General features: G+C 41.3%; 1 protein-coding gene across 2 annotated transcripts; it reads left to right on the forward strand.

Moving 5' to 3' along the window:
* Window positions 1–1634: 1634 nt before the first annotated feature.
* On the forward strand, window positions 1635–20667 carry MXRA5 (matrix remodeling associated 5). 2 transcript variants are annotated; one of them, XM_027907875.1, is made up of 7 exons: window positions 1635–1722; window positions 3846–4061; window positions 6429–6558; window positions 6889–7279; window positions 9872–14848; window positions 15512–16412; window positions 17970–20667. In XM_027907875.1, the coding sequence occupies exons 2-7, from the start codon at window positions 3874–3876 to the stop codon at window positions 19879–19881; spliced, it is 8499 nt and encodes a 2832-aa protein (XP_027763676.1). In that variant the 5' UTR covers window positions 1635–1722; window positions 3846–3873; the 3' UTR covers window positions 19882–20667. The 2 variants fall into 2 exon arrangements, with proteins under 2 accessions (XP_027763676.1, XP_027763673.1); XM_027907872.1 differs by lacking the exon at window positions 1635–1722 and adding an exon at window positions 2264–2298.
* Window positions 20668–21588: the final 921 nt, after the last annotated feature.

The following is a 21588-nucleotide window of genomic DNA, read 5'->3' on the forward strand; positions in this document are numbered from 1 at the left end:
CCTTCTCCTCATCTCTATTAACTATATTTCCCTCTAAGTCCATCAAAGAATGGAGGTTTTCTTTGCCCCTCCTTCTGTTATTAATGTATTTATAGAAGTGCTTTTTGTTATCCTTAACAGAAGTGGCCAATTTAACTTCAAATTGTGCTTTTGCATCCCTGATTTTCTGTCTGCATAATCTAGCTGTCTTCCTGAATTCTTCATAAGTAGTCTTGAAAGACTGAGTTCTTTGTTTTTCCAGAACAGACGAGGGTAACTCCCACGTTGGCTATCTAGAGACGAGAAAAGTGTGCATATCCAAAAAACAGAGTGGGGAACTAACTAGATAATTGAGCATGATCTTCTGAATGATGAATTTTTCACTGGCCCAGAAATAGGCTTATCTTTGTGCACCAAAACAATTGCTAATAGAGGAGGGTAATTGAGAAGAGGGATGTTAATGATTTAATACTAGAGTTTGCTTCTCTTGTGGCTTTTAAAAGTAAAAGACAATTCATGATGGAGTCTACATTCAGTCTGGTTCATTATTAACAGTTGTTTCCTCTCCATTCCAGTTCCAAGTTTTACTGCTGACATGTATTTATTGGAATGTCTCTCCTTGAGTATTATGCAGGAGATCAAATTCCCGCATAACAGGGTAACAGGTCTCTCCAGCAGAACTGTGCCAGTATAAGGATTGATGTGAGTTGGTTCTTTGTGTTGTGATGGGACTCCAAGATCAAAGAATCATAGAATCATTAAGGTTGGAAAAGACCTCTGCAATCATTGAGTCCAACCATTACCCAGCACGGCCAAGTCCACCACTAAACTATGTGTTTAAACACCATATCACTACCAGGACAGAAAGAAACCCAGACTAGTTTCGGGGTTGTGTACTGGACTCTTGCGTGTGTATGGGTGAGCAGACCAGGTGCGTACGTACATCTGCGCGTTTCGAGAGTACTGGATCTGCCCAGGTCCCAGAGACAAACTTTCCGTCAGCTTCAGGGCCCGGACCCACGCGTATTCCCGGTTTCCCGCGGCCCCCCGCTCCGCCGGCTCCGGAGCCTCCTTCACCCACCGCCCTCCGCCCCCCGGCGCGGGCCCGCCCGCAGCCGCCCCCCCCTCCCCGGAGGGGCCGCCCACCCCGCAAGAGGAGCCGCTCCGCCGCGCCCTCCCCTGCACAGCGACCGGCGCGGGGAGGCGGGCGGAGCGGCAGAGTCCCGGCACCCCGCGTTCCTCGTCCCCATGCCCGCTCCGGGCGGCTACCGTCGCGGGAGGACCTGCGCGCCCAGCCCGCCTGTCCCGCGGCGGGGACCCGCTGGCATCGCCCGCCTGCCCGCAGGCCCGCCGAGCTCCCGGAGCTGCGCGCTGGGCTCCCGCCGGGGCTGAAGGGTTGCGGCGCCCCGACTTTCGGCGGCGGCGTGGGACACCCAGAGAAGGCGAACGCTCAGAACCAAGAGCAGCCAGTGAAAACCAGCCCCCGGCGGTGCCTGCCCGGCTGCCGCGCATCGCTTATGCTCGTTCGGGGGACCCGATCGCGGCGGCGGATCCCGCAGGATGACGGGCTATGAGTCCTAAAGCGGCGTCGGGGCGGGCCGCCGCGGGCAGCGATGAGCCTCGGCGGGCCGGTGCCGGAGGGGAGGCCGGGGGCCAGGTGAGCGCCGGCCCCGCGCCGCCGGCCGCCCGCAGCCCACCGGAGCATCGGGCGGCGCCTGCCCGGACCGTCGCGCCCTGCTGCAGGTAAGGGGCAGCGCACGGCCGGCCGGGATGCTCTGGGGTGGGCTTGAGGGTTCCCCCGCCGGACTGCGGAGGAGCGCCGGAGCGAGTGGCTGCGCGGCCGCCCGGCTGGCTGCGGTCGGGCGTCCCGCGAGCAGTGCCGCCGTGTGTGTCGGCGCCCGCCCTCAGCCCGTCCGCTCCCGTCGCCCGGCCCGGCGGGGACATTCCTCCCTAATGGGAAGCATCTGTCCTCCGGTACGGCAGAAAGGAACACGGAGGCGGGTGGGGGAGCGCGGCTCCCCCGCAGCCCCCTCCCCGCAGCCCGGCTGGCGCACGGCCGGCACCGCCCGCCCAGCCCCACCAGGAGCTCACGGGCCCCGCCCTGTGCCAAAACCCGCCCCCCGGCGGGCGGGGCCGCAGCCCATTGGCTGGTCCTCCGCTCCTGGTGGTGGAGGCAGCCAATGGCGGGGGCGCGGGCAGGGTGCTCGAGAGCGCCCCCTGGCGTCGGGGCGGGCGGGGGAGCCGGTCCGGAGTCAGTGCCGGATCCCGGCGCTGATGGGCTGCTCTCGGCAGCCTTGTGTGTTACCCGGACAGAGCATGGTAAGTCCCACTCGTCAGCCTTTTCTCCAGCCCCTCACAAGTCACTACAGTTTCCTATCCACCTCAGAGCGCACGTCCTGTAAGGGACTCCTCCGAAAAGGAATTGAAATGGGTAGGCTGCTTTTTAGAGGGAGTTTACTTTCCATTAAGGACAGCATAAGGGAAACAGCACCTGAAAATTCTTGACCAAATTAAAAGCTATTTGTCTTGTAAAGAATGCTAAACGTCTCATTAACTTGACCACAGATATTTGGAAAACCTCTTCATCCCAGTTAGCCTCTCCTTTGAACTGTAATGGTTTTCACATGATGGTTTTTAGGAAAAAAATGTGCATGTTGTTGCTCGCAGATCTGAGAAAATCTTACTTTTATGCTAAAAGCAAATAACTAATGGAACTATTAACAGCTGGTAGAAGTGAATGCCTGTCTGTCATTACAGTGTTGTACAAAAGCAGGAATATTAAATTTTTGTTACTTATAGTAGCCTATATTCTTGTAAGGCTGTAATCTGAAGAGCTTTCAAATTCTTCTGGTGGTAGGAATAAGAATAGGGATGTTTCAAACTCCTTTCTCCAAAGTTAGGGTCCTTAACCTGTAATAAGACATTATATAAGTTATTTCTAAAAATTACTGGTGCTCGAGGTTTGTAACAGTTAGGTTTTCTTGCCTGTTATTTGCACACTGCTTCTTTAAATGATTCTTCATGGGATTTCAACACACAGTTCCGAAAACCTGAACTTGAGTTTAAGATACATGGACAAGATACAATTATAAACCTCTCTTGAGGTCTGTGCTTTTGCTTCTAGGTAAATTGTCCAGTTTTATCAGTTCTGATAATTCATAATTCCTGTTTAGTTAAGATTGCAGTTAAGAGTACATCCAACATCACACAGTAATGCATGTCAAAGAATGACAGAGTCTCGATCTATGGCTAACCAATTATTTCTTTCATTTTTTCTCTCAGTGATACCATTTCCCATATATATATTATGACTGAAATTCATTCAGCCACATTTTACCCTGCTGAAAGCTAGCAGCCTGTCTAAAAATTAGACAGCTAGGCTAGGTGAGTTTGCTAATTAGGGACTTAATGAAGCTTAGTTGTACTATTTCTAGTTATCTGATCAGGTAGATAACTGATATTATTCATCTTCAGTTGAATATGTGTTTGGTTTTGGTGGGTTTTTTCAGTGACTGTAGGAGGAGCCACGGCAGTTTGCTTGGGCTAGATACTTCCCTTAAATTTTTCTAGCTTTCAGGTGAGATGGATACTACCATTGGTGTACAGAATAAGCCTACAAAATGTATTACCATAGGGAGACAGCATAACTTTACTAGAATAAGTATTTAGTTGAAGTGATTTATGGAGGAAAAGTTAACACTGAAGTAGAAAAGGACATGGAAGAAAGAAAACCAGTTTTCATCTGAACTTGACCTTGATTGTCTACAGACCTTCTAGACAAGGCAGGTCACTGCTTTCTTTTAAAGGATTTTAAAAAATCGTTGTTTCTTCTCTTTTGTCTTCCCACTGACCCTGGAACAACCCAGGAGGAGCCAGGCAAGGGAAGGCGACAAGATGGGAGATTGGGTGGCAGCTGGAGCGCTGTCCGTGGTGCTGCTGCTGGCACTGGGGCTGCCCTCGGGCACCCTGGGCTGCCCCCAGCCCTGCGCCTGCTACCTCCCCACCGAGGTCCACTGCACCTTCCGCTCCCTGGCAGCCGTGCCGGCACGGATCGCTAAGCATGTGGAAAGAATCAACTTCGGGTTTGTATGGCAGCTTCGAGCAAACAGTTTTGTGTTCTTGGTGCGGAAGCCCGGAGTGCTTCGTACACATGTGGCGAATCGGGATCTCTGTATTTTTATGTAGAGTTGAAGAGATGGGTAGGGACTTGCTGGCACACTGTATTTCAAATACGACAGTTACTGACGTGGAGAAAGTTTTAACTTAGCCTTTATGTTTCAAATAAAAGTTACTATTCATTTCAAATAAATATTTATACCATGGTGTGAATTCTTTTTTTGGCAAATAGGACTTTTAGTCTTTTACAGTGTATAAAAAATATTGAATTAAACCTACTATGGGATTTCTGCTAAATGCTGAATTTTACACCTGATGTAAAAAAATAGAGTAGGAGAAAAATTCTATAATATAGCCAGGTAGCATATATATTACAATGAGATATATAGCATTAAATTAATACAGTAAAAACAAAACTATGCCATTGCCTTTGGATTTGTGGTTTTGTTATTTATTTGTTTGTTTGTTTGTTTGTTTTCCAAGGAACTAAATGCAGTGTAAGCAGACACTAATATTCTGGGGAGAGATTGCTCAGGCATCAATTCATTTGACTCTGCCAGGGTACTGCCAGCTCACATTTGTGTCAGATTTGGAGACAAGAAGGCAGGGACAGTTGGTAGATTTCATATTTGAAAAGTACTGTGTAGGGTCATTTTGTGACCTGAAGTGGTGCAGAAGTCACAGTCTTCTGCTTGTCACCAGGGCTGTCCTGCTACCCAGTGTGAACTCACCTTGACAGCCTCAAGTCCTGTAAGCTGCAGCGAATCATGCACTGACTGACAGTAGGGACCTTGAGATTTTTTTTCCTCATAGTTAAAATTTCTATCCACCAACATTTTATCCACCTAAAGCCTAACTTTAGTCTCAAAATGCTATTGTACTCAGTTAATCTGTGTTAGAGCAGTATGTACTTTAATGCCCTTTTTGAGTAAAATATGCTTTCCTCTTCCCTATGTTCAAACCCACACATGTTTATAGTCAGATGTCCTCCATACATCAACATTCTATGGTTAATTCTGTCTCTAAATTACTTTTGAAAATGGGATGTAGGCTTGTAAGTTATGAAGTTTTTTGGACTGTGAATACATTATTTGATACTGATAGCATCAAAGCCCTTTCCTATCTTTGTATTTCATCACTACAAATGAAATATTCTGAGTTGTGTCCTTTCCCAGGAAGAAACAGTCTTAACTGACTGTTGTAGTGCTTGTTTAATTTTGAAAGAGAACTTTTACTATATTTCTGTTTTCAGTGCTATATATTTATGAGATGAAGATTATTTTTCTAACTGGAAATAATTTAGAAAAAAATTTTATTCAGATGAGTTCACACTTTTTAGAAGTTCTGATTTTTAAATAGGGAATTTTAATAGGATACCTGCTCTATGCCTGCTTAATCTGCAGAAGGACTAAAAATATCAGAACGGTAGTCTAAATTTTTAGCAGATTAGGAATCTTTATATAGATAACATGGTGAGGAACCAAAAGTATTTCCTCCATATTCAAAGTATTTTCATTTCTCACTGTCTCTTCCCTTCTAGAAAATACTAAAACATGGAAAAAATCTTTAAATTTCTGTCCTTAGTTTAGAGACTTTATGCAAAGGCTAGATAATATGTTACATTTTATATATACATAAGAAAAACAATAATGTAGAGCTAAGCCACCAAACCTAACACTTCCACCTTGGCAAATCCTGATTTGCTTGTCCAAAGTGAAATTGAATTATGTTTAAAAAGTAGATTTTCTGTACTTCTTATCCAAGAGGAGCCTCTAGACTCAAATTGTATAATTGGGAGGTCAGTTCCTAGATCTTATATAATAGTTGGTGTAGCCAATTACATGTTGTCACAGTGAGTGAAGCAGGATGTGACTTACTGCTTCTCCTGCTATTTGGGAGATATTCATTTTTAGTGTTCACTCTCCAAATCCTTATTCCTTTATTGTTAGATGCTGCTTTGGCAACACTGCAGCCTGTCTAGTTTACCAGGCTGCATAGCATCATGGTTTGGCTACAGGCCATTAACTTATTACCATTCCATAAACTGAGCTGCATGGAAAAACATACAACTATTAGAACTAAAACGCCTATTTATTACTTTCACTCCTAAATTATGGCTAAAGTGCCACAAATTGAGGTAAAAGAAATCTTAATGTAAACATGAATGAAGTATACTTGGCCTTGTAAAAATCTCGCAATAACTTCTGGCCCCTTTACAATGCATTAAGGTGCCTCCAATTTTTCCTGAAAGTTAGGTTATACTAATTTTACATTTGCAGTCTGTGACAGTCAGTGTATAAAATGTAACTGCGCATGTGATTTTTTTTCCCCAGGTTTAACAGTATACAGTCTATATACGAAAACTCCTTTGCAGGACTTACGAAATTGGAATTACTCATGATACACGGAAATGACATTCAAAATATACCTAATGGTGCTTTGAAAGATCTTGTATCCCTACAGGTAATGCTTAGGTCTTCCTAAATTTCAAAAAATCTAACTTCTGTGAATAACAGAAAACAAAAATAAATATTTTTTATGTGATTTTTAGGACTGAGATACCATTTTCCCCCAAAATACATGGGATTCTATAACTGTGCCTATGTAATACTTGATAATACCAACTAACACTCAGTTTTGTTCTACGTCTTTGACCAGCATATCGTTTTTCAGTGGTGCAAAGATCTGAATGTGGGAGGAAAATTTGTGCTTGCTTACTTACTATCCTGTTTGAATTTAAGATTAAAAAAAAAATACTAATGTTTGATTTTGTTTGTTTTTTTTATTTTTTAGGTTTTCAAAATTAGTTACAATAAATTAAAAGCCATAACTGGCCAGACTCTCCAAGGACTTTCAAGCTTAATGAGACTGCACATGGACCACAACAGAATTGAGTTTATTCATCCAAATGCTTTTAATGGATTAACTTCTCTGAGACTGGTCCATTTAGAAGGAAATTTGCTTCAACAGCTTCACCCCAACACCTTTTCAACATTTATGGTCCTTGATTATTTCAAACTGTCAACAGTAAGACATCTCTACCTATCTGAAAATGCTCTTAGGACCTTGCCTGCTGGGATGTTTCAAGGCATGCCACTGCTGGAAAATCTTTACCTTCATGGGAATCCATGGGCCTGTGATTGCAGTTTAAAGTGGCTTCTTGAATGGAATGAAGTTTCCGGAGGTAGGACCAAAAGTTTATTGGACTCATTGGATTTTCTTTTTCCTGTTCTGCATGTGGATAGTTTTGTTATTTCCTGAGTATTACTAACAACTTGATTTCTATGTGCAGTATTACTTTCCGTTAATGTTCAGTAAATGCATGTATTTAGAAAATAGTGTAAAAAGAAGGCAGCTGTGTGTCACTAGCTAAAATTATGTATTCTGCACCAAAGAAATTAGCCATTACATTTGGAATGGCAAAAGTGGTAGTGAAGTTTATAATTAGAAGGAGGAAATAGGTATAACCTTTTACTGTGGTCGTTTGCACAGCAGTACGCTTTACGCCAAGGGCTGGCAATTGTCCTCAGCTAACAAAACTCTAATGGAAGGTGGTAACATTGGATTTGAACATGTTTGTCTAAGGAAGAAATGGAATTCAGGTTACCAAATTCCCAGTTAAGTTCTCTAACCTGGATGCTATTAACATTAAGACCGTTACATAGCATGCATCCTTCATGCATATCAGTGTTTCTTCATTGACCACAAATTCCTTTTGTGATGGAGCAAATCTATTTTAAGTATTTCCAAGTATTTGCAATCTATTTGAATATTTTAAATCCTGCAATTTTTTCATAAAATAACTAGTCTGTCTTTGTTCAGACTTCGATAGGAGACAAGTATCACACTGCTTAGGCTGGAACACTTCTGGTCAGGTGCAGAAGCAAAAAAAGACAGTTTTGTAATGCCTCTTTATCAGGAGTACACTAAATGAGGGGGCTTTGAGCATCAGTTTTCAGTTTGGGCATCTCAGTTTAGTGGTGTCCCATCTTAGGTAGCTAAGTGCTTACTGTAGTAGGTCAGAGGGACTGGTGTTACACCAGAACTACTGCTAAAATACTAAGAGGGAATTGGCATTTAATTATAATTGAAGATGTCTCAAATAAGTGATGGAGTCACAAGGTTTACATAATGATTTGGAGCTCGTATGGTGAATGATGTTTGGTCTTGTCATCTTAGAATATGTAACTCATTGCAATTTTGCACTTAGTTGTAGGACAGTACTTCTAAGGGTGTTTTGGACAATGCTTTTAAGTGTGTGTGATACTTCAATGAGTAATACAAATATTCCTGCCTGAACTGATACTTTAGGAATCTAACTTTGTTATTATATTTTGCTAGCTTACATTTTATATTCTTACACACTCTCCTTGATCCAAATCCTGTATGCGTATGTGTAATGACTGTGCTTAAGTTGCTCTGTAAGTTATAACAATGAAATATTAAATGAACTTTCTTTCCTTGTGCGGTGTTGGCCTGTTAGCATTTTTATTACACTAAAACAGTAGTAATTATTGTAAGGAGAAAGACTTTGTCCATTGTGTTTTCAAGTATGACAGATTTTGTATCTTTATATAAGTATAACATTAACTGCTTTGGAAATAATAAGACAGAAAGAATTACTGAAGCTCTTCAGACCAGTGTGGCCACTGCCAAGTTGATTGTGGACCAGTTTTTCCTTATCGTTGAAATATCCTATTTGAATCTGCAAGTGATAAACTTGTTCACTTTAATACTCCATTTGTAAGAACTTTTTCAAGAAAATTAATTGGTCAGACTAGCAAAGCATATACTTTTCAATTTAAAAAACGGTATGAAAACGTGCCCTCACATTTCCCTTTCTCCTGGCATTTTGCCTTATAACAACCAGTTCATTCATTCACAGATCCTTCATTCCTCAGGATGATACTTATTCCTAGAATAACTGGAATACATTTAATTTGCAATATGTTTCCAAACTAAATACATAAGGTGACACTTGACATTCTAGTGAGCAGAACAGTGTAATAAAAATATGACTTTTACTTTGCTGAAAAGAGTCTCTCTGGCATGGACAGAAGATTGGAGTCAAGGCCATAATTTCCTGGTTTAGCTTTCCTTCTCTGATTAAGCTTTTTGTATCATTAGAGAGTTTAGAGTTATTTCAGAGGTCAGGGAACAAGTGGCACTTGGGTTTGTTTTTTCTTGCTGCTGATAAATAGGTTGTACACTCAAGAACTAGTAGCCCATTTCAGTAGCTATGTAGAATGTTGTGTGTATTGCCAATAATGTTGTTAATTAATAGAGAAAAATAAAAAGCTTCTTGGATTATTTAGTGGGAAGTCCAGCATTTCTCAGTAAATGCTGTATTTTTGAAAGCTGAAAGGACCCACTCTTCTTCATATTAGATCCTCAAGTTAGGTGGTTCGCTGTCATGTACAGGTGCAGACTTTTTGACACAGAGTAGTTTTTTACTGACTTATAAAATGCTACTCTGCACACTTCAGTTTCCAGGCATTTTATTCAGAGGGAGTGAATCTGAGTTTCAGCAGGACAGAGTACTCAATCCTCTTATTAAAGTCAGAAGAATTCATGGTGAGACTGAGAGTCAGGTGCCCATTCAACTAAGACTTGCCATTCTAAAATTCTTGCCTTATATGTCATATGGCATAATGCATTCTTCATGAAGTTCATTTCACACTTTTGAGTCTAATTTTAGAACAGAGTTTTTCAGCTTGTTTATCTTTTGTTTCTTTTTTTTTTTTATGTTCTTTCTTCCTTTATTTTTTTCTTGCAGGTGTTTTAAAATGCAAAAAGGACAAAGCCTATGAAGGGGGACAACTCTGTCCTAAGTGCAGCAGCCCAAAACAACTGCAGAAAGAAGATATTCAGAACTTGAAAGATATTTCCTGTAGGAAACCTTTCATTCAGTCCTCACTGAGGCAAAATAGCAGCACTCAAGATGAAGAAGATGGTGACAGTTACGAACTTCCTCTGGAAGAACTTCAGTCCTCTCCATGGAACATTGCTCTAAATATGACTGATGAGCATGGCAATATAGTCCACCTGAACTGTGAAATCAAAAAACCAACAGGTTCTACCAAAATTCAGTGGAATCAAATCCAGACTCAGGAGATAGATGTAAATGCTACAATATCACTGGATTTTGAATGTCCAATGAATCGAGAAAACTATGAAAAACTATGGAAGCTTATAGCTTATTACAGTGAAGTACCTGTCAAATTAGAGAGAGAAATTATGCTCAGAAAGGAACCTAAAATAAACTATCAGTACAGGCAAGGCTCAGATTATGATGCTCTTTACTACACAGGTGTAAAAGCCCAAATACTGGCTGAGCCTTCCTGGGTTATGCAACCTCTTATAAATATCCAATTAAACAGGCGCCAGAGTACGGGGAAAAAAGTGGTGCTATCTTTTTTTACTGTGTTTTCTCAGACAATTCATACCAAAAACACCAGGCAGCAGAGAAACTGGGTGATGATAGAGCAAAACCAGAGCACAAGGACAGCACAGAGTGTGGTGGAAGGGTCAGAGTGTCAGTTGAGCTGCAATGTGAAAGCTTCTGAGAGCCCCTCCATTCAGTGGCTCTTTCCAGATGGAACTAAACTGCAGGCACCATTTAATCAAAAAGACAGTAGGTTTTCCATTCTCAGTAGCGGCCAACTAATCATGAAAGCAGTGAGTTACACAGATGGAGGTGTGTACCACTGCATCGCCCAAGTGAGAGATGATGTGGACATAATGGCTTACAGACTTCTAGTGCAGCCTCCAGCTGTTCAGGTAGCTGATTCAGATGTAGTGAGAGTTGAAAAAAATGTTGGAGATCCAATAGTTTTACCATGCAATGCAGTTGCCATCCCAGACCCACAGTTGAGTTGGATTCTTCCAAACAGTCAGGTACTCAATGATTTATCAAACTCTTCAAAAGGCTATATGCTGCATAATGGTACTTTGCTTATTCCAAGAAGCCACGTCAGTGATAGTGGCTATTACAGATGTGTGGCTGTCAATGTGCAGGGGTCAGATCAGTTTGCTGTAAGGGTCACAGTAAATAAAATGGTGTCTGACAGGTCATTTAAACGAATAAAACTAAAAAAGCGCCCAGGCTCAAAGCGTTTGTCAAAAACAAGAGGGCAGGTCATAGAGGATAGAGAGGGATCAGGGGCAGGGGGAGTGGAAGAGTTCCCACGAAGAAAGACCCACCTAAAAGACTGGGAAGTACCTTTTAAACAAAGAAGTGACCAGGTGCCAGAGGGTCAAATTAAAAAGGGGAAGAAAGGCAGAAGGAAAATGAAAATCTGGAAAAGTACTGACAGAACGCAAGACAGCAATGTTGCAGAAGGCCGGAGAGTATTTGAGTCTCGAAGAAGAATTAATGTGGCAAACAAGCAGATTAATCCACAGCACTGGGCTGACATTTTGGCAAAGGTCCGTGGGAAGAATCTGCCTAGAACAACAGCAGCTACAACCATTTCTGTAACAGCTGCTCTGCCGTCAATCATGCAGAACACTACTCCAGTCCCTCATCCGGTAGCCAGCCCTCCACCTTCAGAGACAGCAGCTGATGTGGTAGACTCTTCTGCTGATGCATCACCTGTGGGTGAAGATGAGCCATTCTCAGTCACTGTTTCACACAGCACAGAAGCATTTTCAGTCCAGTCCATATTAATGAGGTCAGAAACTGAACTGTTCTCCGACCACAGGGCTTCAGAAACACCTGCAAGTATAGACACTGTAGGAATTACTGTATCAGGTCCATATTTGACTCCTGTCTCTGCAACTTTGCAACCCAATGGCAAGCAGCATCTTGATGTCAGGACTGATGATTCAGTTGTAGTCAAAGAAAATATCCATGCTTTCACTGAAGAACCTCTAACCAGACAAATTGTAACAAACTTTCCCAATGTTCATAGTTCATTCACAGCAGAAAGTGTTGATAGAACTATATCTTCTGTATCTGGAGAAAATTCTGCATTTGCTGAGCTACCACTTGATGCTACTCTCCTAGCTGAATCTCAGAGTGTGGATCTTCACAGCATCTTGGAGACAAGCAAGAAGTTAAATGAAGTGGACCAAATGAGTGTTAACACCATAATTTTAACACCACCTCAGTTGGATGAGATCATCCCAACAGATTCTCTAGGTACTACTACCATTTCTTCATCCAATTCACTGTTTGTTACAGAAGAAAACAATGACTCAAGATACCAGCACAAAGAAACATCCACAGGTCAGATGAAAATGGCAGACTTAAGTTTTCCTCCTTTCACACCCATCAGTGCTCAGAGCAAGGAAGACCCTGAGACCCACAGGAATACAGTGACTCAAGAAAGTGTGTCCAGCAGTTATGCAGACAGTTCTCAGGCACAAGAACATAGAAACTCAGCTACTTCAAAACCAGATCCCGTAGTCATTTTGCATAGTGCCAGTGCTCTTCATAAAACAACAGAGGGGGTAAAAACTGCTGCTTCCATCAGTAGACTGACCACTGTGGCCACCACAACAATTTCATATAGAAAGACTATGCCTTCGCTTATTACTCAGCATGGTAGAAAAAGGCCTTATGGGAGAAGGAGATTGAGGCCAAACAGAATCCGGCAAAGACCAAAGCCTTTGCCCCCTGTTGTTTTAACCACAGAGGCAATGCCTGTCATTCCAAGGACACCTGAAGTTGAAGCTGTAACCAGAACTTCTTCCACAACTCTGGAAAGTCTTGATCTTAAAAACAATGTCAAAATACAAGCTAAGAAAGAGGAGCGTGTGGAATCCACTCCTTCATTAGTTCCTGATTTGGCTGAGAAACTGCCCAAAATCAGAGACATGGTTACAACTTCCTCTTTTAGGGCTACTGCTTCTTCCCCCGAAGCTAAACATATGACACACTCTACTACTCCTGAAACCTTGGCACTTCCAGTGACTGCACCCATCACAATTTTAACATCATATGTTGTACCTGATGCACTTCCCACGACAGAGTCAAGTGTACCTCTTGTACCAGAGCAAAGTGAAGTGCCAGCATACCACTCATTAGACAATGTATCTGAGGAGAAGGACATGAAAGCAGATTCTAAAACTATGGATAGTAAGGCAGAACAATCAAGCACAACAACTTTGGCACATAGGAACAGCTTGATACTATCTACAAAACCAAAATCTCAAGAGCCTATACTGTTTGACTCAGAAGTTGTGATTAATGAAACAACTGCTGGAACATTCCAGCTGATACATCCCACTATGACTGACTTAAGCATTCCTGTTGGCACAGTCAAAGTTTTTAAGGACCTCTCCATTTCAAAGGAGCCAGGGAAGCCTACAGAAACACCAGCAAAAACTGAGCCATCTCAGCAACATGAAATAATTAATTTGTCCTCCTCCTTCAGCACAGCAGAAACTCAGACTTTTCCAGTTAGAGAGACAAAGAAATCCATTGCTTCTAAGGCTAGGACAAAGCCATCTTCCTTCGATAAAAAAGAAGCTGTGTCACATGTGTTCCATCATTTGCAGACAACTGAAAAGCCTCCAATCACATCCACTGCCTTTATTCCATTTATAAAACTTGCCACTCTTCCTCCTTCCATTTCAAGCACTTCACATCCTTCTCTTCATTACACCACCAAGGAAACTAATGTCTTCAATCAAGAAAGGTTCCCAGAAAAAAACCAGGTTGGATCTGGTGGTGACAAAATGGTGATGAGCTCAAGACAGAGTGTTCAACCCACTCCTTCCTCTAACCAGAACAGGATTAGCATACAGTCGAAAGAGGATCAATTCAAAGAGTTGTATAGTAGCAAGTCAAACAACAGTTTACTGCTAAATCCAAATCTTCCCCATCCACCTGCTGGAATGATACCAAGCTTAAACCAAAAACTGCCCGTTGTGCCTCCAAAGCACATTCCAGTAAGAGGCACAGTGAAACCTTCCATAACACAGGGTCCATTTCACTATTTTATAACACATCAACCTCTTCACTACACAAACAAACCAGAGATAACAGCATATGCAGCACATACCATTCAAGACAAGAAGACTTTTGCCTCTCAGAGAGAAACAACTACCCCAACACAAGCCTCTCCATTTCCCAAAACAAATCCATTCACTGAAAGCAAGTTCATTAATCAAGGTCAGAATAGATACAATGTTAATTCAAGATTTTTTGGAAATAACTATGTTCCAGATAACAGAGGCACAGCAGGGAGAATACCAAGTCAAGGGATCCCCTATTATCCCAGTTCCAGAATACCACTCCTTTTCAACAGAACAAGGATATTCCCTCACTTTAGTATGCACCCTAAACCAGAGGTCCCTAGTGAACTTGTCCCAAAAGACACAAATGAGAAGAAAGTCACTCAGGTCTTCCCTACTAGGATTACAGTGCAGAAAGCTACAGCTATGCCATTGCCTCCAGTGCCACATGCCATAACGACCACATTACCACCAATGATCTTAAAGATTACCCCTCCAGTCTTTCCCCCTCAGCGCACAAAACCACAGATATCCACTACAGATCATCCGTTAAAAAATGTCCATCATCGTCATCAAAAATTTTCATCTGTGCCTTACGTGGGAGGCATTACAGCACAGAATTCGACTGTAATTCAGTCTTCCACTAATTTCAGAATGCATGGAGAAAGACCTAAAATTATCACAAAAGGGTCTCAGAGCATATCCATCCTTGCTGAAACAGATGCTTTTATCCCTTGTGATGCAGTTGGTGAACCCAAGCCTTTTATTACTTGGACAAAGGTATCTACAGGTAAGATAGAGAAAAATGTGGTTTTCCACATGATTTGTAAGGGTACAAATACTTGGGTTATTGCATAGAAATTCAGCGTGATCATTGGAGTAGTTCAAAACACTGAAGAATACCTTTTCTCACTTTAATCATTATAGATAAAATATGACTAATTGCAACTAATCATTACAGGTAATAATAACTTTACAATATTTCTTGTAGTAAAAGAAAACATCTACCATTTAATGAGTTCATTTTTTTAAGACTAGTTTATGGCTAAGAATAGCAGCCAACTTTGATTAGTCACAGCAGTTAGAATTTATGATGGCAACACCTCTGAGTATGGGATTTTTAACATTTCTACTTTAGGCAATGTTGTGTGTGTCTTCTTCACGTGCAAAAGGAAAAGTTACATAAAGATTTAAGGTGAATTCTAAAGCATAAAGCCTTAAAATTCTCGTTCTGTCAGTGTTTGCAAGCTACTATGGTTAGTTCTATAACAGAAATAAAGACTAATGGAGAGTGTCAGAGTGTCGGAAGATGTCATGTGGTCCCTCTCTAAAGTTGTAATTGGTATTGAGTAAACCTAAAGTATCCCTTGGAAACATAAGACTTTTTCATTGTAACAGTGTACCTCTTAAACTCTTTGACTTTTTGTTTCTTTCTTTCCTCTCATCTTCCCAGGCGCTGCGATGACAGCCAACACCAGGTTACAAAGGTTTGAAGTCTGGAAAAATGGTACCCTCCTTATCCGAAATGCTCAACTTCAGGACCGTGGGCAGTATTTGTGCACAGCTCAGAACCTGCATGGCATAGATAAAATGATTGTTGTGCTCACAGTTGTAGCCCACCAGCCCAAAATTTTACTTTCCCGCTATCGAGATGTCACGGTCTACTTTGGAGAGACCATAGCAATGGAATGTCAGGCTAGTGGGACTCCAAGTCCACATATTTCATGGATTTTTCCTGATAGGAAGATTTTGCAGACAGTCACCACCACAGAAAGCAGGATAATGCTCAATGAAAATCGAACCTTGACTATCAAGCAGGCAACTTTTTCAGACCGAGGAGTTTACAAATGCATAGCAAGCAATGCTGCAGGAGCTGACAGCATTGCAGTGAGGCTGCACATTGCAGCCTTACCCCCCATCATCCAGCAGGAAAAGCAAGAGAACATTTCCTTGCCCCTTGGTAGCAGTATCAACATCCACTGCACTGCCAAAGCAGCACCTTCTCCCAACATCCGCTGGGTTGTCTTTGATGGCACACAAATCCGACCTTCTCAGTTTGTCAATGGGAATTTATTTGTTTTTCCCAATGGAACTCTGTATATTCGCAACGTGTCCCCCAAGGACAGTGGGACCTACGAGTGCATAGCTGCTAACATGGTGGGAGCTGCCAGGAGAACAGTACAGCTCCAAGTGAAGAAGCATGCATCTAACGCTAAGATCACTGGGACCTCTCCTCAGAGAACAGATGTAACGTATGGCAGCATCCTGCGTTTGGACTGTAGTGCTTCTGGTGACCCCTGGCCTCGGATATTATGGAGGTTGCCCTCCAAAAGGATGATTGATTCCCTACACAGGTAAATTACTATTTGAGGTGTCACAGCTAAATCATGCTGTAGATGAACTTAGACAAAATCCCACTCATATATGTGCGAGCTTCATTCTTTACTTCTGTGGGTTTTGAATGAGGCACCCAATCCTTAAGAAAGAATTTGAAATTTTATCAAAAGATAGTCATGTCATCTCTTAGCATAATTTTCTTGAAAGCAGTATTATCCTTAAAAAGCTAGCTTCAAGTGCTTCGGATAAGCTACCGCTGTCTTTTACAAGCCACTTGTAAATGCAGCATAAAGTCCGCTGACAAAAGATATATAACTTGTGTACTGCTTGTTCCAATGCACTTAGTCTGATTAAAGTTGCACAGGTGCCTGATTTTCTGTGGGAGAAATGGGATCACTGAATTTTATTTCTTGTGCAAATCATTATACATAGTAAATACAGGGCAAATAAATCAACTTATAATTATTTAAACAACCACAATAATTTTAACATCATTGTATAAATAAATGTTATCTCGCAATAAGGTCTGTGCAAACCTGGTTGTACATAAATGCCTAAAACAATACCTTCTCTAATGTTTGCAATATCAAGTAAAATATCGTTGCTACAAGCCTACAATAACTGTCCCAAGACTTGACTGAAAACACAGTTTCTGCTCTATAAATTATTCATAACTCATTCTTTAAGAACTATAAACAGATGAGAAATGCACTACATTTAAAATACATAATTGTGAACAACTTTCTTCACAGCTGAATGTAGTCCTAATTTTTTCATATTGACGGAAAAGATATTTGGTAGACTGCAGATAGCACAAAACCTGGATTTTGTTTTATTCCTCATAGTGGTAGCAACAAAATACTGTGGGGTGGTTTTTTTTTTTTTTTTTTTTTTTTTTCATTTTCCCCATAATCTTTATGTGGGCTGTTTTTCAAATACAGGAGGTCTTCTTTGGGGAGAAAACTGGCTACTGAGGAAATTGTTTTTAACCATAGTACACCGATTCCATATGGAAGTTGAAAGAAGTAATAGCCTTTTTAGCATCTTGGAAATTTTTTTCTTTGTTTCAAAGCTTAGCAACATTTTGCTTCTTTGTGACTGCTCTAGAAGTTTAATGTTACACCCGATGCCAGAGGCAGTTTCTCATCTTGGTTTGTTTTTAGCATAGGACCCAAGTGCCAGATTGCATAGTTATGGTTCATATAGCTTTGTATGGATTATACCATTCAGGGGTCCCATATTTGAATGTTACAGAATACTTTACAGAACAGTCAAAATCACCATAATTTGGTATCTACTGCTTGTTTAATGGTCAAAAACACCATTAAAGTTATTAAACGCAACAGAATTGTTTGTTTTCTAGAAATGGGCAGAATTATTTTTTTCCATTTGTTTTTTGGTGGCGAATGTTTTAGATGTTTTGGATCATCTAATTATCTAACAATAGCAATGCTCCTCTCCTTTTCTTTTTCTTCAATATTGTTGAGTTGTTTTCCATCTAGATTTCACTCAATAATTAATACCCAAAATGTGATTTTGCAGCTTATGTTCTGTTCTTTTTTCTTGCCTTACAGTACCTTGGAGACTAGAATCAAGGTATTCAGCAATGGGACTTTGGTTGTTCATTCAGTTACAGACAAAGATGCAGGAGACTATTTGTGTGTGGCACGCAATAAGATAGGGGATGACTATGTGGTCCTCAAAGTGAATGTGATGATGAAACCAGCAAAAATAGAACATAAGAATGAGAATAATCACAAGGTCAAGTACGGAGGGGACCTGAAGGTTGACTGTGTAGCCACAGGTCTGCCAAATCCAGAGATCTCTTGGGGTCTCCCGGATGGCAGCATGATCAACACCTTCATGCAGTCAGACGACAGTGGCAGCCGGACAAAGCGATATGTGGTCTTTGATAATGGAACTCTGTATTTCAATGACGTCGGGCTGAGAGAGGAAGGGGACTACACCTGCTATGCTGAGAACCAGATTGGGAGGGATGAAATGAAAGTGCGAGTCAAAGTAGTGGCTGAGCCTGCAACCATCAGGAACAAAACATACGTCACTATTAACGTACCCTATGGCGATGTTGTTACAGTAGCATGTGAAGCCAAAGGAGAACCTACTCCCAAAGTGACCTGGCTCTCCCCAACCAACAGGCCTATTCCTGCCCTATCTGACAAATACCAGATCTACAGGGATGGCACCCTCCTCATCCAAAAGGCCCAAAGATCTGACAGTGGTAACTATACCTGTGTAGCACGAAACAGTGCCGGAGAAGATCGGAAAATTATTTGGATCCATGTTGATGTTCAGCCTCCCAGAATCAATGGTCATCTCAGTGCAATAACTTCTGTGAGGGAGACAGCCATCAGGGACAGCCGGAAACTTATTGACTGCAAAGCTGAAGGCATCCCTACACCGCGAGTCTTATGGGCTTTCCCAGAAGGAGTAATCTTACCAGCTCCCTACTATGGGAACAGGATCACTGTGCATCACAACGGTACCTTGGACATCAGAGGAGTGAGGCAGACAGACGGGGTGCAGCTCATATGCATTGGGCGGAATGAAGGAGGGGAAGCAAGACTGCTTGTGCAGCTCCTCATCACAGACCATTTGGAGAAACCCTCCTTCAGAGACCCCGTCAGTGAAAGGATCACTGCCATTGCTGGGCACACCATCAACCTGAACTGCTCAGTCCAGGGAAACCCCAAGCCCAGCACAAGCTGGATACTTCCCAACGGCTCTGAAGTGCTGAGTGGCAGTCGCCTGAACAGATTTTACCACAAGAGGGATGGGATTTTACACATCAGCAGCCTGTCTGCCGGGGATGCCGGGACTTACCGCTGTACAGCCAGAAACCCGGGAGGTTATGTGGAACGAGTAGTCTTCCTGAAGGTGGGGCTTAGGCCAGAAATTAGCAACCAGTATAACAACCTGGTGAGCATCATCAATGGAGAAACTCTGCAGCTTCATTGCATCACCCAGCCAAACCAGCGGGCGCAGATCTCCTGGACGCTGCCCAATGGGATGGTTATGGATGCCCCCCAGGCTGTGGGTCGCTTTTCCTTGATGGAGAATGGCTCATTGACGGTGCGTGAGGCTTCTGTATTTGACAGGGGCACTTACCTGTGCAAGGTGTCAACAGAGTATGGCACTTCTGTTATGACTGTGCCTGTCATTGTGATAGCCTATCCTCCCCGGATCACCAGTGAGCCAGCACCTGTCATTTATGCCAGACCTGGAAATTCAGTCAAACTGAACTGCATGGCCATTGGGATTCCTAAAGCAGAAATAACATGGGAGCTTCCAGATAAATCACATCTGACAACAGGAGCTCAATCCCGTCTGTATGGAAACAAATTCCTCCATCCTCAAGGGTCATTAGTCATCCAGCAGTCCACTCAAAGGGATTCAGGCTTCTATAAATGCACTGCTAAAAATATACTAGGCAGTGATTCGAAAACAACCTACATACACATATTCTAACACTAAAACAAATGCCTTTGGCTGGATACTAGTGTTCAAGTCACTGCCAAGCAAGTGCAATGAGGAAAGTACTGCTTGCAGCAAAGCCAGGAAGGCTGAGGGCAGAAAAAAAAAAGAAATTAATCTGCATTGCTTTTGTACTCAATAAGGTAGTAAGTCCCTGCAAAAAAGGAGGCATTAGACATACTGGAACTGAGGAGACTAACGCATTGAAAAAGGTCTTTAAATTGTTAAGGCAGAGTAATGTGGTTTTTCATGCTATCCAATAGCATCTGAGACCTAAACTACTCTATTCTTGTCAATAGTCCAAAACTATTTCTTGTTCTAACAAGCACCTTAAAAGTACCAAAGAAGTATTAACTGTTAAAAAATGAGCTGCAGTGATAGAAGTGCTTTAGTAAAACATAATTTTCTTTATACCCTGCAGCACCTTTACATAGTCTAGTCTTATAGAATATGATTACTAACCTTTCTGTTCATGCTTCTATCATCTCTTCAAAATCGAAGACTAACTTAGCAAATGAGAGTGATCTATTTTAATAAAAACACATGCAGAGATTAGCTACCTTAACATATGAACAAACATTTGCCAGCTACTAAGGATGCTATGGTCAAATAATTCATTATATATTTTATATATATATTTTTAATCTGACTATGAGACTAGAAAAAATAGCAATGAACTTGGTCTCATTTTATAAATTATTGGTCTTTACAAGACTCTGATACATTACTATGTTTTATAATATTAAGGTCAATATACTGTACATTTTATAATAAAAAATATTTTCCAAAGAATATATTCACTGTGATTTTTTTCTTCTGCAGTCAAGGAAGGTTTATTGGATAATGTGCTTAGTTTTATGAAGATTTATCAATTGTGCTATAAAAATAGTTACTATAAGATGCTGAATATGCCCATGTTTCAACAAACTATTCCAGTCAGAATTTTGCAAATGTTAACTTACTTTTAAACATATGGAGTCTCTCATATATTCCTGAATTCTTAGAGTTTTGATTGTTCATAAAACTTACACTTATATTTTAGACTATGATGAGAATAAAAGCTTTATTTTTATTTTATCTATTGATCAAAACATGTCAGAAAATAATGTAAAGTGTTATGCTAATATTTACATTTTGCAAAAGCTGTAAGCAAAGATTTCCTTGCCCCACAAATTTATCCAGTTTAGGAAAATTATAAGCTGTTGCAAAATATGAACTATTCATAATGGTAAACTGAGCTGAGCTACTTGAAGTAAAAAGTATTTTATTAGAAAAAGGATGTAGAATTAAATGACAAGGACCTTGCTGAAGATACAAGGAGTATAATTTATGTGATAGATTATTTTATAAAATTTTTTTAGAAGTCAGGGCAGGCTAAAAAGCTGTGGCTTGTACACAAGCATTTATTAAAGTTGTGGTTATGTTACTGGCTTAACTAAATAGCACTTAATTATGTCTTAGTTTCTTTTTTATGGTTTAAACCCTTAGGCCCTAAATTACCAAATCAGTGCTCAAGGGGAAGCATATGCATACCTGGCAGGGAGGTAGCTGCTTGAGGGAGTAGTTAATGAAAAAAGAAAAAAGGCATTTCAGATATTTAACTGGATTGCTCGAATGGTGTTTTCTAAGCTGGCTATTTTCCTTGAATGTATCAGAGATTAGGTATGTCTTTAGATCTGTTACTTAATTTCAGCACTTTTT

This window comes from Empidonax traillii, unplaced genomic scaffold, assembly GCF_003031625.1.
Source record: "Empidonax traillii isolate 1590-97213 ecotype Southwest subspecies unplaced genomic scaffold, ASM303162v1 scaffold1557:size102390, whole genome shotgun sequence".
In the NCBI taxonomy this organism is placed as follows: Eukaryota; Metazoa; Chordata; class Aves; order Passeriformes; family Tyrannidae; genus Empidonax; species Empidonax traillii.